The sequence below is a fragment of the Neofelis nebulosa genome, chromosome 4, assembly GCF_028018385.1.
Source record: "Neofelis nebulosa isolate mNeoNeb1 chromosome 4, mNeoNeb1.pri, whole genome shotgun sequence".
Lineage (NCBI taxonomy): Eukaryota > Metazoa > Chordata > Mammalia > Carnivora > Felidae > Neofelis > Neofelis nebulosa.
This window is the reverse complement of record NC_080785.1, coordinates 75,209,662-75,226,145: the sequence shown is the minus strand read 5'-3', so window position 1 is coordinate 75,226,145 and position 16,484 is coordinate 75,209,662. Positions and strand designations below refer to the sequence as shown.

General features: G+C 37.8%; 1 protein-coding gene across 8 annotated transcripts in view; it reads left to right on the top strand.

Moving 5' to 3' along the window:
- The window catches only part of CDK14 (cyclin dependent kinase 14), a 633,696-nt gene that overhangs the window by 330,747 nt on the left and 286,465 nt on the right, over nucleotides 1-16,484 (top strand). For all 8 annotated transcript variants that reach the window (XR_009260494.1, XM_058725143.1, XM_058725146.1 and 5 more), the window contains one exon: nucleotides 980-1,103. Coding sequence is in view for 7 of the 8 variants with exons in the window: in XM_058725143.1 (XP_058581126.1) it covers nucleotides 980-1,103 (124 nt within the window). In the remaining variant the exon portion in view is untranslated. The remainder of the gene's footprint in view (nucleotides 1-979; nucleotides 1,104-16,484) is intronic.

The following is a 16,484-nucleotide window of genomic DNA, read 5'->3' as shown; positions in this document are numbered from 1 at the left end:
TTCTATCATCAATCTTTGACAACCAACTCATTTAAAATTTCCCTGAGACAGCTTTTTGTTACTAGCTAAATATATAGACTGGAATACCATTTTTATTTTTGTTTTAAAAGAGCAGTTTTTAAAAACTAGAAATTATTAGGATTATTTGTTAGGTGAATTATTTTAAAATATTTCCTTTTTCATAAATAGGATTTTGGAAACCCTCACAAATCACATTTTGTTATTATCAAAATAGAAACATTTGATGTGATCCAGTGTGAAACCAGAGAAGGCCACAAGTCAGTTTTTAAAATTATTTCCTACAAAAGTATTGCTCTTGAATTCTTGGTTTCTCTGTTTTCTGTTTCCTTAGGATAGGTCTGCTTTGTAATTAGTGAAGGTGCATGTCTGTCTTTAGGCAACAGCCTAATCTCTATGGCCATATGTGCAAAAGCAGTATAATTACAATGTAGTATTAATTGGGCCATGTAACTTTCGCTTTAATTATTTGAAATTATCTTATCTTTCCATTGCTTAAAGCATGTCAGTGGGTGAATCATTGGATAACATGTTTATGTCATTTTTGTAGAATTAAATATGTGCACATTTACATAAACTAGGTAAAAAATTCTACATCTTTTGATAATGTTATGGATAGATCTTTTTCTCTGTCTCAAGCATCAATATAAGCCTGAGGAAATCAGATGTTACAAAGAATTGATTCTTTACATTTTGCTTAATTCATAGAGTGCCGATTGGATTCTCGATTTCTGGCTGAGGAGGGTGTCACTCTGGGTTGACATAAGTTGGTAGCAATTTTCAGATTTACTTGTTAACGAATTAGAGATTCCCATACTTTTATGCATGTTCTCTAAATAATTTGGGTAGGAAATTTAGTGATCGGTACCCATTTTTACTAAATACAAGTAGTTGGCAGACTGTGTAGAAACTGGCATTTATCTGTGTTCAGATTTTAACTTTTGTCTCCCTGTTTTTTCAGTTGTTTTTATTTCAGTTGCTGCGAGGGCTGTCTTACATCCACCAGCGTTACATTTTGCACAGAGACCTGAAACCACAGAACCTTCTGATCAGTGACACGGGGGAGTTAAAGCTGGCAGATTTCGGTAGGAAAGCAGTTAATTACCAGTCTATTTTGTCACACTGTAAGAATGCCAGGCAGATGGTGGCACTCCATTTGTTTAGGTGTGCTTCTTCTATCATTATAGATCATGGTAAAATTTTATCAGGAGTGAAGGGATTTTTTTTTTTTTTATGATCAACATCATGCTTAGTGGATTTTTAAAACATTCACACTGCTTTTTAGAGTCTTGAATAATCATAAACATAAATCAGATCTCATATATTTCCAAAGGAGAAGGCAGTAAAATTTTGAGCATAAACTATATTAAAAGAAATCTATTTTTTTTTCACTTTTTCTTATAAAAATGTCAAACACATTCAAAAGTAGAAGGATAGTATAAGGACCCCTCATTACCCATCACCCAGCTTCAACAATTATCCATATATTGTCAGACCTGAAGAAACCTTAATTTAAGCCTCTGGACTTTGGCGGGGGGCATTCCAAAATATATTCAGTAGTATATGTTGCCCCCAGTTTTAATAATTTAAAAACCTAGGGCCAGTGTTAAGCTTTCCAGAAATGACTGTTTCAAGATTTCTCAATAATTTTATAAAAGTAGACACAGATTCTGATTTAAAAGCTGTGGTTTTAAGTCATTATAAGTCATCCCTTCCTTAAAGTTTTAAGCTTGGTCTCTTGCAGCTTAGAAGCTTTCTCCAAACTCTGTGTTGAGCACACAAAAGGGAGCAGAACCTTTGTGTCATCCATGCTGGCTCCCCTCCCCTCATCAAGGGTGACATTCCTGCGTTACCCTGGCTCTGTCACAGCAGAGAGGGTGCTGAGTTGATTCCCAGCACCAGGGGATGCTGATGGCAGCATGATATGTTGACAGTGCATTGCCTCAATTATTTTTGAATACATATTCTGATTAGAAATTTGTTCCGTTAAGAGTGGAATGGAAATATTACCCTCAGGACATAAACATGCCTGAGGTTGAAATATACGCTTTTGCTGAAAAATGATTATCTTTTCCCACCCCACCTTTCGATAAATAAAAGAGCAAGAAATGTTTATTTCTTATTTCAAGGTTAGTAGACCATTCAGTACCTTTGGAACGAATCTACTCTGTTGGGTTTTATATATCCTTTCCTTCTAAAATTGAAATAGAACAAAAGTTAGTATTTAACGAGTGATATATTGCACAACTGTTATTTATCTTCATCTAGTTGGTAGAAATGATAAAACTCCGCGTGTATGTGTGTGTGTGTGTGTGTGTGTGTGTGTGTGGTTTATTGCCAAATTTTAGCATCAAAATAATAAATGTTCAATGCAGTTTCATACTCCAGATATAAAGTGGCCAGATGTAAAGGCTTTCTATTACGGAGTAGAAAACAATGGGAGAGTTGGTGGGTGGAGGAGAGATTTGTAGTTCCTCAAATTTAGAGTTATTGGATTTGCTGTAAACATATTTTATAGTTTATCATTGTCAGTGAATTAATAAAGATTTATAGTGATTTTCTTCTGGTGTGTTAATATACTATAAGGTATATGTTGGAGTATGAAATTGCATTGAACATTTAAGTCTATTGAACATAGTTTTCCTGTATATTTATAAAACACATTTTACAAAGTTGATTTTGTCTGTATAATTAAGGGTATAATGATTATATGTAAGTGCTTACTGGGTATTATTTTTGAATTTTATGACAACGTTTTTATTATAACTGTCAGGTAAGTTCATCTTAAAAGATTCTTATGGATCTTTAAAATGGACATTTTATAATATCAGATTCAGAAATAAATTGAAATGCAATTTTGAACAATTTAGAAAGTGACTTAGAAAATTAGGAAATTTAGGGATGCTCAAAGCAAGCATTAATATTTTCATTTTCTCTTTTCCAAGTACCTTTCCCCTCATCCTCTGCACTTTTCTTTCTCAAAACATATTGTTTTGTAAACAATTTTCACCTATGAAATGTGTCGTTAACATTTTCTCATGTTATTAAATGTGAAAAACTCATTTATAACAGCTTAGATATTTCCTTTAATGGCCAAAACCTAGTCTCTTTCTTCAGTCCCTTATCATTGAACATTATAGTGCTTGCTACATTTCACTGTTGGGTACAGTCCTGTGCTGAACATGTTTATAGGCTTGTAGGAAGCCACGTGTGGTGCAGTTGCAGTGTTGAGTATTCTAAAGCACTTGAATCTTTGTACCAGACTGCTCTGCAGAAAGGTTGTGCTGTGCAGCACCTCACCTTGGTGTCACGGATTCAGTCTCCTTGCCAGGAACACACACTTGGCGTGCATCCTGTGTGCAAAGTGTAATGAGCGAGACTCAGCCACCAACTGACAATTTCCCCCCAATTAATTGTGCATTATTTTTGTCTTTTAACTTAAGACATACAATTAACTGTGATTTACTGCACTTGGGCACGTGTTTATGTCTGAGATGAAGGAAGCACAGTAAAAACTGTGGAGAAGCTAGGCAGTCAAAATGGGATGCTTCCAGGCGCAGAACAATTAGAAACACTAGGCCTTCATTCAGACTTTGATGTATAAAGAGCTTTAGAAGCAGTTCCTTTGTCCTAACTTTTTTTTTTTCCTATGTGAAAATTGATTAAACGAGACAAATGAAATCTGAATATAGGTCCTATATTGTAAATACTATTTTTATTAGAAGAAATACTTGGCATAGGTCGGGGGGGGGGACACTGAAATTTATTGAATTTATTCTGTGCACTAGACACTTAGAAATTCTTGTTTTATTCTCTTCAACCTAGTATGGTATAGTAACATATTTTTGAGAGAGACGTGAACAGAGAGGTAACTGATTGCAAAACTGGGATTCAGAAGCTTGATTCATAGCCTTCAGTCTCAGGTAGCCCCAAGGTCTTCTTTGTATTTATACATATAGATGCTTTACCTTAAAGAGCTTCCTATTTTTCTAGTAAATTATTGATCGGTGTGTGTACATAGATCAATAATTCTAGCAAACCATTATATATATTTTCTCTATACAACAAATATGACACCCATGCTGTAATAGAAATAGATTGCACTGATATTAAAAAGAAAGCACATTACATGGTTTAAAGAACACTTTGTCATTTGACGAATTCAGTAGTAACAAGTGAGGTCAGCAATAGTATTGAAGAGATTTTACTTGCTGGACAAAGTAAACCAGACAATCATGTATTTGTAGACCCATTCAGATATAAGTGGATTGTAATTCTGAAGTCCAGCTACACACAAAAAAATGCTGTGTCTACTTTTTCTTGTTAGCAAAGTTGTATTTAAGTGTTTATCTGGGCCTTGTTTTCTATATGCATTTTGAATGAGTAAATTATACATGATTTAGAATCACTATGGCTTTCCTAATGCAGAAGTTTGTCCTGCCCATATAAATAAAATAATAAAATTGTATAGATTTCTAAATTTCTAAAAAAAAAAGTTCATCTTTCCATTACCTATATGAAAAGAATATTTCAAATCTCTCATCCAACCTGTGTCTTCACCACCTTGTGCTCTGCGCCTCTGGTGGTACAACCAAACCGCAAACCCATTCACACATCAGAGAGCCTCTTTGACTCCATCTTTCCCTTTGCATGGAATACTCTTCTTCCTGCTTGCCACGTGGCTACCTCTTTCTAATCAAACAGGTCATAGATCATATATCACCTATTTATAAAGAGGCCACCTTTCTAAAAATAGAGCATTTCCCACTACTATCATCCAGTTTAACTTCTTCAATAGCACTTATAGTGCACTGAAATTATTTTATTTGTGTATCTGTTTCATTTTTTTTATCCACTACTTGATTTAAGTTCTGTAAGGTCATGGACTCAGCTTGTCTTTCTCACTCTTGTCTGCGTTATGTCTATAACCACACTTAACACATAGTAGGCCCTCAGTAATTATTGGTTGCATGAATTAAAAATATGCGTGGCTAAATAGAGTATTAGTGTGAAGATTTGCTTTGGTAAACCAGCAGTTTACGAACTAATTTTCTCTTCATCGGTGCTTTCTTGGCTGGGCATAGTCAAAAGTTAAATGAGTTTGATAGTATTGGAGCCTCAGGATTGCTTTGAAGCTCTTACACATAGGCCCTGCATACCCACTTGCATTTACTATGTTTGTAACCTTGGACTGCAGAAATAAGTCACTGAGTGAGTGTAAAACATACACAAAAAGGTGTGTAAGATTTGAAGTTCCTACTCTGTAGGCCTTAAGTGGTCGTCTAGTTACACTGTTGGTGAGGGCAAAATGTACTGATTATTGAATTAGGGGAGCAGGCTCTGTCTATAACTAGCCTGTGACTTTCAAGAAGTCATTTATTCCTTCTGGTCCTTAGGCTCCTCAACTGAAAAATAAGAGCATTGAACAGGTACTTTCCAAGATCCTTTCCTGTGCTGTTTTTTTTTTTTATGTTATTCATTTCTGAAATTATTAATTTATTTTCTAATAACCAGATATTTCCTCGTGATTAAAAATCAGTCCATTGAATCTGGAATCAGTGCTACACCATCCTCCCTTGAATCTAATGTTTTTATTCTATCTTCTGGAAATTCCAATAGATGAGAGCCACACTTTTATAATATGCACTGAGATCACATTAAAAGAAAATTATTGAAGTATGACAAGTAAATGCATAAATAAATTCACCGAGAAATTGATGTTCATTTGCAGTATAATAGTATGAAACTTAAGGGTGTATTTCCATGTAAATGAGATTAAAGCAAAATAGAGGAGTCTGTAGAATTGTGGTTTCCTGCAGTCCCTTCAAGGCGATGATGGTGTCATCCACATTTTCTGGGTAGTCTCCCACTGTTATAAAGGGTCATGCCTAACTACATGGAAAGACAGCTGGGCTGAATTTGCCCCTGTAAAAAAGAAACAGTGAGAACTCTGTAATATAAGCACGTAAGCTTTCACTTATGTTTTTTTACTGGCTTTCCAACCCAGGAACCATGTTAAACAGCTCTGTGGTTTTAATCAAGTAAAATTGGACAGGTCTCTTTCCCACCAGAGGTCTAAAATACTACCTTCCTAGTGTTGGTAGTTTCCCCCTCCAGGCTGTTCCTCATCTCGATTCAAGAAAGGAAATTATTGTAAATCACATTTTAGATTAATCTGTGGAACACACCAGAGATATAACTCTGCAGAGGCCATGGTCAGTGCAGAGTTTGTTTGTAATGTGCGTCTCAGAATTCACGTAGGGAATAGTTGAAAACAGGAGGAAATCAGCCGCTTTCAGATGCAGAGTAGAGTCTGTCAGTTTGATAAATAGAAAGCCTCTGAATAAATGCCTGTTAGTCCCAAAAGTATAGACCTTTAACTATTTTTTTATCATTAGCATATAAAATTCACCGTGGAAGCCATAGTTACAAATTCAAGGTTAGGTATAACTTAGCCCATTTGTTATGGCCTGTAGGCTTCCATTTTACTGTATCTTTGTTTCAGAATATATTTCCTATTAGCAGAATTAACCATATTTTCCAGTGAGGTGTCACTCTGCTTTTAAAAGGCTTTCTCAGCAGTTTAATGCATGAGTAGTTTTAATGCAAAGTTCAGATGCTTGTTTTCATATACATCTGAAAACCGGAGACTATTTTTAGAGCAATTGATGCTGCAGTATGAACCAAAGGAAGATCAGCTTTTCCATAATTATTCTAGACTTCATTAAAACTCGAAATGAGAATGTGCACATCTAAAATCTATCAAAGAGATGATCAAGATTGCATGTTAGAAATAATTTTGATTGACATGTGAACAAGACAGTTCTTTTCCCTGACTCACTCTTTTAAGGATGTGGTTACCCTTTTGAAAAAGAAATGTTGATTTAAAAATTGCCTTCTCTCTGATCATAAAATTCTCATTCAGCTCCATTATTTAAATCTTATTTAATATCCCACTCATCCCTTTGAAAAGTTTTCTGACATTCAAGGGGAATAATGACAATGAGGGTAACATTTAATTATATTGTTTTTCTGTTTTGTTCTATCACAGTGTAACTTCTCCCTATCACAGGTGTGCTAACATGCTACATATTTGAGACAATTTTTTCTCCTTTTAAATAGTCTATATCTTTTAGAGTGGTTTTAGATGCACAGTAAAATTGAGCAGAAAGTATACAGAATTCACATGTACTCCCCATCCCCACAGAGGCGTATAGTTATCAACATCCCCCACCAGACTGGTACATTTGTGACCCTTGATGAACCTACGCAGATATGTCAGTATCACCCAGAGTCTATAGTTTACATTAGGGTTACTCTTGGTGTCATACGTTCTTTGGGTTTTGACAAATTATAATGATGTATTTGCCATTATAGTATCATACAGAAGAATTTCACTGCCCTAAAAATCCTCTAAAAATCTCATCTATATGGGGTTTTTACAAGCTGTAAATGGGAAGAAGAGGAAATATACGAATTCTAACTCATATGCATATTCTACTCTATGAGACACTATGAGTGTCTATGAGACACTTCTCTGTTCAGTCACCATAAAGCAGATTGAAGCAGTGTGGATGGGGGTTGATTGCTAAGAATGGCAGCTTCCAACTCCATGGAAATGAGGAAATTCAAAAGAGTGCTAGTTCATTCTTAGCCAAATCATGCATGTGAGGTAATGAGACATCTTAAAATGCAGAACAGACTGCTCCAAATTGGGCTGATCATCTCATTCTCCACCATGGATGGAAACCTTCTGGGCACAGGGATTTCAATATGCAAAACTATTATATATTTTTACTATACAATATGAGGGCAGAATTGTTGGCAGTAAATCAGATAAGTGATGAAGGATCTGAGTTGAAATATACCAGTGTGTTCTTAGAAAAAAACCCGCATGGGGGGGGGGGGGGTGGGCTGGACACTGAGTGATGGTGGTGATGACCAGAGTGGAAGAATTGTATGTTAGCAAGTGGGGCAGGGAAACAAACCTTAGAATCATGTAACACTCACAAGCTATTCAGGACAATGATTACACTTGAACATGAGGTTTGTTAACCTATAGGTAAGTGTAAAAGTTGCTTAGAGTTTAACAATTCACTAATGTCCCTTAATTATGGATCTTCCCATGTCTCCTGTGCTTTACCGTCTAAGAAGCCACATTTTAAAATGAAGCCAACACCAAGCTCCACTGATACAATGTCAATAGACCTGATTTATAATAGAATCTTGGATGATAGTGTTTCATTGTAGTCTAAAGCATGTGTTTTCAGAAATTTTTACTGGCAGCTAGAAAAACTGGCTACTATGGAAGATCTGAGATACATTGTAAATTCTGAAAGTTAGACATACTTAAAAAAATTTGTCATCTTGATATTTTTTTTACTCACTTTAATACTATCATTTCAGTATTAGTTGCTTTCCCTCTTGTGTTTTCTAAGGTTTCTAAAATGCCATATGTGTTTGTTTACTTACTTTTGGAATAGTGCATATTTATATTAATATTAAAAATTTTCTTCTTACCTTGAATAATATCTTCTGTTGTAATAGGTAAACATAAGAAGCTAGGACTTTTCTTTTTTCATTTTAATAAAGGAAAGTACTATAGGGCACCTGGGTGGCTCAGTTGGTTAAGCATCCAACTCTTGATTTCAGCTTAGGTCATGATCTCACAGTTTGTGAGTTCCAGCCCCATGTCAGGCTCTGCGCTGACAGCATGGAGCCTACTTGTAATTCTTGCTCTCCCTCTCTGTCTCTGCCCCTCCCTGCTTGTGCACACACTCTCTCTCTCAAAATAAATAAACATTAAAAAATGAATTAAAAAATTAAGAGAAAGTACTAGAAAATTAAAGAATTAAAAAAATAAGAACTAGTGATCTGTGTTGCTTAGGAATTTTAGATACATGTCTGAAAAAAGTCTATTTTACCATATACTATAAAAATAACCTTGATGTGTATAATCAAGTTTGTATTTCTAAAATAATATGACTTTTTGCTAAAATTCAAACCTTAAAAATGGAACGTCTCTCAGTTAAATGTCTGTCAAGTTATTTGACGTTCTGATTTTTAATCTGGAAGGATATTGGTGTAAAATGCAGTTTGGAGTGCTTGAGTTTTCTTTCCAGTTTTGGAGTTGGAACTGCCAGCTAAGAAATCTATTGTGTGAAACAACAACCAGCTAACGTTAGCTGTGAAAATTGCACTCAGAACCAGCCCAGGAGCAGTGGGTGAAAGGGGTCAATGAGTTGGCTAAATTGAGTGCTCTCCACACGAGAATGGGACAAGAAAGGTATAAAGAGAGGCATGAGAAAAATCAAAGATTGCAAGATTATAAGGCTGTGATGGTTTCTGAAAAGTTGCTGGTAAGCTCTCAACCTATTTGAAATAAATTGGGAGCATTTAATAAGAATCACTACTATTGATGTTAAAAGAACAATAAAAAATAAATATATGATGTGGCAACTTTTCGCTCAAAGAGTTGGAAGCAGAATGTATGTTTTCAAAGTCTTTATCCAATTATTGATAGAGACATATCACTGGGAAAGTTGTGTTATTTTTGTTTTTTGATAAAAGCAGCAAATCTATGAGAGGAAAGTTGACATAAATCTGTTATAATTGTGTAAGAAAATCCACTACATTCACATTTCCAGAATTTTTAATTTCAGATTTTCTCTGGATTTTGAAGGAAGCTCAGAGATTGTCTTGTCCAAATTGATGTATACACTTGGGGTACCTGGATGTCTCAGTCAGTTAAGTATCTGACTCTTGATCTTGGTTCAGATCATAATTTCACAGTTCATGAGATTGAGCCCTGCGTCAGGCTCTGTACTGACAGCATGGAGCCTGCCTCTGACCCCCTGTTTCTCTGCCCCTTCCCTGCTTGTGCACACTCTATCAAAATAAAGAAGTAAACATTTTTTTAAAATGTGTACACTTTGGCCTGGCAATGGAAAATAAATTAACATTGTGCCCGTTACTTAGTAAGTGATGTGTTAAATTATTATTATTGTTGCTTGTGTCTCTAGAGCCCTAGTGTGGTACCCAGTAAACTTTTGTTAACTTACTTAACGCATACACATGTTTTTCCCCCAAACTTATAAGAAAGCTAACCAGATGTCTTGTTCTAAAGAGCCTCTCCTGTTCTAAGAATCTGTGTCAGATGAACAGTGTGACATCTGACACAGTCCTAACATTAGAATTAGCATGCACATCTTGGGGGAACTGCTAAAAACAATATAAAGAACGATTCTCACAGTAGACCTGCAGGAAACCTCATTGGAAATACAAGTTGGAATGGAGCCTTGTTAATTTATGAATTAGGAGGAACCACTCTCTTTAATTATATTCCTGGGAGAAATTAAAGCATTGAGAAGTCCTGTGGACAGAAGAAGGCTGAGTTGGCTTTAACAATGTTCCCCTTATGACTCAGCCATGCTGGGCAGTAGTTGAAAAATGCCCCTGATGCCTCCCAGTGGGAGAAATCATCTGTTCAAATCTTGCCTTTTCCACAGGTTGGGAATAAATAATGCACAACTCCAGGCCAGGTGGAGCCATAACAGAAGTACTATGTAAAACCATTTAGATCTGAAATAGAAAATGTTTTACATGGAAGTAAATATATCCAAGTGAAAAGATAAGATGAAATAAAATGTTCCGGAATGGTTAGGGTGCAGATTCTGGAGCCACATGCCTGAGTTTGAATCTTGCCTCTGCGGTTTACAAATCATGTGTCCTTGGATGAATTACTTAAATTCTCTGTGCCTTAGTTTACCTGTTTGAAAATAAGGGTGATGATAGTTATACTGGGTACCTCACAAAATTGTTAGAAGACTTGAATAAATTAATGCTTACAAATCACTGAAGGACAGTGCCTGGCTTATGAGACAATCCGTACAAATGTCTGTTGTTACCCTTTCAGGGTTTAGGGTTTACGTGTTCAAAATGTTATTTGTTTTTAATGTGTAACATAGGATATAATATGGGATATTATTCAACAGTTCATTCAACAGATTTTTCCTGAGTGCCTCTCATGTACCCCACACTGCTCATGGCTGGTTTACAGTGGAGAGTCATGGCCACATGGTTCCTGCAACTCTGCTCTCAGCTTTCTTTACGATCTTGCGGTTACCATTTTGAATATTAGTTACTGTATTATGTGGAGATGCCCCAAGGGCTAACTTTTTTAAATGATCTGATTTTTACATCACTGTCTTGTGTATTTTATGGAAATTGTCATTTGTCTATATTAAAGTATAATTACTGGCCAAGGTAGAATGTTCAAAGTAATTCTCTACAAATCACTATTAAAAACTTACTGTGGAGAGTTCCGGAAGATGGCGGCGTAGGAGGACACTGGGCTCACCGCGCGTCCTGCTGATCACTTAGATTCCACCTACACCTGCCTAAAGAACCAGGAAACTGCCAGAGGATTAGCAGAACGGAGTCTCCAGAGCCAAGCGCAGATGAGAGGTGCACGGAAGAGGGTAGGAAGGGCGGCGGCGAGGCGGTGCGCACTCCACGGACTGGCGGGAGGGAGCTGGGGTGGAGGGGCAGCCTGCCGGCCAAGCAGAGCCCCCAAGTCTGGCTTGCAAAAGCGGAGGGGCCGGACAGACGGAGTGTGTTCCCACAGCAAGCGGGACTTAGCGTCTGGGAGGTCATAAGTTAACAGCTCTGCTCAGAAAGCGGGAAGGCTGGAGGACAAAGGGAGGGAGAGCTGCTGAGCCCCTGGACGACAGAGCTCAGCTTGGCGGGGAACAAAGGCGCTCGCCAGCACCATCTCCCCCGCCCATCCCCCAGCCAAAATCCCAAAGGGAACCAGTTCCTGCCAGGGAACTTGCTTGCTCCACGCAAACACCCAACTCTGTGCTTCTGCGGAGCCAAACCTCCGGCAGCGGATCTGACTCCCTCCCGCTGCCACAGGGCCCCTCCTGAAGTGGATCACCTAAGGAGAAGCGAGCTAAGCCTGCCCCTCCTGCCCCCGTGCACCTTGCCTACCCACCCCAGCTAATACGCCAGAACCCCAGCACCACAAGCCTGGCAGTGTGCAAGTAGCCCAGACGGGCCACGCCACCCCACAGTGAATCCCGCCCCTAGGAGAGGGGAAGAGAAGGCACACACCAGTCTGACTGTGGCCCCAGCGGTGGGCTGGGGGCAGACTTCAGGTCTGACTGCGGCCCCGCCCACCAACTCCAGTTATACACCACAGCACAGGAGAAGTGCCCTGCAGGTCCTCACCACTCCAGGGACTATCCAAAATGACCAAACGGAAGAATTCCCCTCAGAAGAATCTCCAGGAAATAACAACAGCTAATGAACTGATCAAAAAGGATTTAAATAATATAACAGAAAGTGAATTTAGAATAATAGTCATAAAATTAATCGCTGGGCTTGAAAACAGTATACAGGACAGCAGAGAATCTCTTGCCACAGAGATCAAGGGACTAAGGAACAGTCACGAGGAGCTGAAAAACGCTTTAAACGAAATGCAAAACAAAATGGAAACCACGACGGCTCGGATTGAAGAGGCAGAGGAGAAAATAGGTGAACTAGAAGATAAAGTTATGGAGAAAGAGGAAGCTGAAAGAAAGAGAGATAAAAAAATCCAGGAGTATGAGGGGAAAATTAGAGAACTAAGTGATACACTAAAAGGAAATAATATACGCATAATTGGTGTCCCAGAGGAGGAAGAGAGAGGGAAAGGTGCTGAAGGGGTACTTGAAGAAATTATAGCTGAGAACTTCCCTGAACTGGGGAAGGAAAAAGGCATTGAAATCCAAGAGGCACAGAGAACTCCCTTCAGACGTAACTTGAATTGATCTTCTGCACGACATATCATAGTGAAACTGGCAAAATATAAGGAGAAAGAGAAAATTCTGAAAGCAGCAAGGGATAAACGTGCCCTCACATATAAAGGGAGACCTATAAGACTCGTGACTGATCTCTCCTTTGAAACTTGGCAGGCCAGAAAGGCTTGGCACGATATCTTCAGTGTGCTAAACAGAAAAAATATGCAGCCGAGAATCCTTTATCCAGCAAGTCTGTCATTTAGAATAGAAGGAGAGATAAAGGTCTTCCCAAACAAACAAAAACTGAAGGAATTTGTCACCACCAAACCAGCCCTACAAGAGATCCTAAGGGGGATCCTGTGAGACAAAGTACCAGAGACATCACTACAAGCATAAAACATACAGACATCACAATGACTCTAAACCCATATCTTTCTATAATAACACTGAATGTAAATGGATTAAATGCGCCAACCAAAAGACATAGGGTATCAGAATGGATAAAAAAACAAGACCCATCTATTTGCTGTCTACAAGAGACTCATTTGAGATCTGAGGACACCTTTAGATTGAGAGTGAGGGGATGGAGAACTATTTATCATGCTACTGGAAGCCAAAAGAAAGCTGGAGTAGCCATACTTCTTTCTATCAGACAAACTAGACTTTAAATTAAAGGCTGTAACAAGAGATGAAGAAGGGCATTATATAATAATCACAGGGTCTATCCATCAGGAAGAGCTAACAATTATAAATGTCTGTGCGCTGAATACCGGAGCCCCCAGATATATAAAACAATTACTCATAAACATGAGCAACCTTATTGATAAGAATGTGGTCATTGCAGGGGACTTTAACACCCCACTTACAGAAATGGATAGATCATCTAGACACACAGTCAATAAAGAAACAAGGGCCCTGAATGATACATTGGATCAGATGGACTTGACAGATATATTTAGAACTCTGCATCCCAAAGCAACAGAATATACTTTCTTCTCGAGTGCACATGGAACATTCTCCAAGATAGATCATATACTGGGTCACAAAACAGCCCTTCATAAGTTTACAAGAATTGAAATTATACCATGCATACTTTCAGACCACAATGCTATGAAGCTTGAAATCAACCACAGGAAAAAGTCTGGAAAACCTCCAAAAGCATGGAGGTTAAAAAACACCCTACTCACGAATGAGTGGGTCAACCAGGCAATTAGAGAAGAAATTAAAAAATATATGGAAACAAACGAAAATGAAAATACAACAATCCAAATGCTTTGGGACGCAGCGAAGGCAGTCCTGAGAGGAAAATACATTGCAATCCAGGCCTATCTCAAGAAACAAGAAAAATCCCAAATACAAAATCTAACAGCACACCTAAAGGAAATAGAAGCAGAACAGCAAAGGCAGCCTAAACCCAGCAGAAGAAGAGAAATAATAAAGATCAGAGCAGAAATAAACAATATAGAATCTAAAAAAACTGTAGAGCAGATCAACGAAACCAAGAGTTGGTTTTTTGAAAAAATAAACAAAATTGACAAACCTCTAGCCAGGCTTCTCAAAAAGAAAAGGGAGATGACCCAAATAGATAAAATCATGAATGAAAATGGAATTATTACAACCAATCCCTCAGAGATACAAACAATTATCAGGGAATGCTATGAAAAATTATATGCCAACAAATTGGACAACCTGGAAGAAATGGAAAAATTCCTAAACACCCACACTCTTCCAAAACTCAATCAGGAGGAAATAGAAAGCTTGAACAGACCCATAACCAGCGAAGAAATTGAATCGGTTATCAAAAATCTCCCAACAAATAAGAGTCCAGGACCAGATGGCTTCCCAGGGGAGTTCTACCAGACATTTAAAGCAGAGATAATACCTATCCTTCTCAAGCTATTCCAAGAAATAGAAAGGGAAGGAAAACTTCCAGACTCATTCTATGAAGCCAGGATTACTTTGATTCCTAAACCAGACAGAGACCCAGTAAAAAAAGAGAACTACAGGCCAATATCTCTGATGAATATGGATGCAAAAATTCTCAATAAGATACTAGCAAATCGAATTCAACAGCATATAAAAAGAATTATTCACCATGATCAAGTGGGATTCATTCCTGGGATGCAGGGCTGGTTCAACATTCGCAAATCGATCAACGTGATACATCACATTAACAAAAAAAAAGAGAAGAACCATATGATCCTGTCAATCGATGCAGAAAAGGCCTTTGACAAAATCCAGCACCATTTCTTAATAAAAACGCTGGAGAAAGTCGGGATAGAAGGAACATACTTAAAGATCATAAAAGCCATTTATGAAAAGCCCACAGCTAACATCATCCTCAACGGGGAAAAACTGAGAGCTTTTTCCCTGAGATCAGGAACACGACAGGGATGCCCACTCTCACCGCTGTTGTTTAATATAGTGCTGGAAGTTCTAGCATCAGCAATCAGACAACAAAAGGAAATCAAAGGCATCAAAATTGGCAAAGATGAAGTCAAGCTTTCGCTTTTTGCAGATGACATGATATTATACATGGAAAATCCGATAGACTCCACCAAAAGTCTGCTAGAACTGATACATGAATTCAGCAAAGTTGCAGGATACAAAATCAATGTACAGAAATCAGTTGCATTCTTATACACTAACAATGAAGCAACAGAAAGACAAATAAAGAAACTGATCCCATTCACAATTGCACCAAGAAGCATAAAATACCTAGGAATAAATCTAACCAAAGATGTAAAAGATCTGTATGCTGAAAACTATAGAAAGCTTATGCAGGTAATTGAAGAAGATATAAAGAAATGGAAAGACATTCCCTGCTCATGGATTGGAAGAATAAATATTGTCAAAATGTCAATACTACCCAAAGCTATCTACACATTCAATGCAATCCCAATCAAAATTGCACCAGCATTCTTCTCGAAACTAGAACAAGCAATCCTAAAATTCATGTGGAACCACAAAAGGCCCCGAATAGCCCAAGTAATTTTGAAGAAGAAGACCAAAGCAGGAGGCATCACAATCCCAGACTTTAGCCTCTACTACAAAGCTGTCATCATCAAGACAGCATGGTATTGGCACAAAAACAGACACATAGACCAATGGAATAGAATAGAAACCCCAGAACTAGACCCACAAATGTATGGCCAACTCATCTTTGACAAAGCAGGAAAGAACATCCAATGGAAAAAAGACAGTCTCTTTAACAAATGGTGCTGGGAGAACTGGACAGCAACATGCAGAAGGTTGAAACTAGACCACTTTCTCACACCATTCACAAAAATAAACTCAAAATGGATAAAGGACCAGAATGTGAGACAGGAAACCATCAAAACCTTAGAGGAGAAAGCAGGAAAAGACCTCTCTGACCTCAGCCGTAGCAATCTCTTACTCGGCACATCCCCAAAGGCAAGGGAATTAAAAGCAAAAGTGAATTGCTGGGACCTTATGAAGATAAAAAGCTTCTGCACAGCAAAGGAAACAACCAACAAAACTAAAAGCAACCAACGGAATGGGAAAAGATATTTGCAAATGACACATCGGACAAAGGGCTAGTATCCAAAATCTATAAAGAGCTCATCAAACTCCACACCCGAAAAACAAGTAACCCAGTGAAGAAATGAGCAGAAAACATGAATAGACACTTCTCTAAAGAAGACTTCCGGATGGCCAACAGGC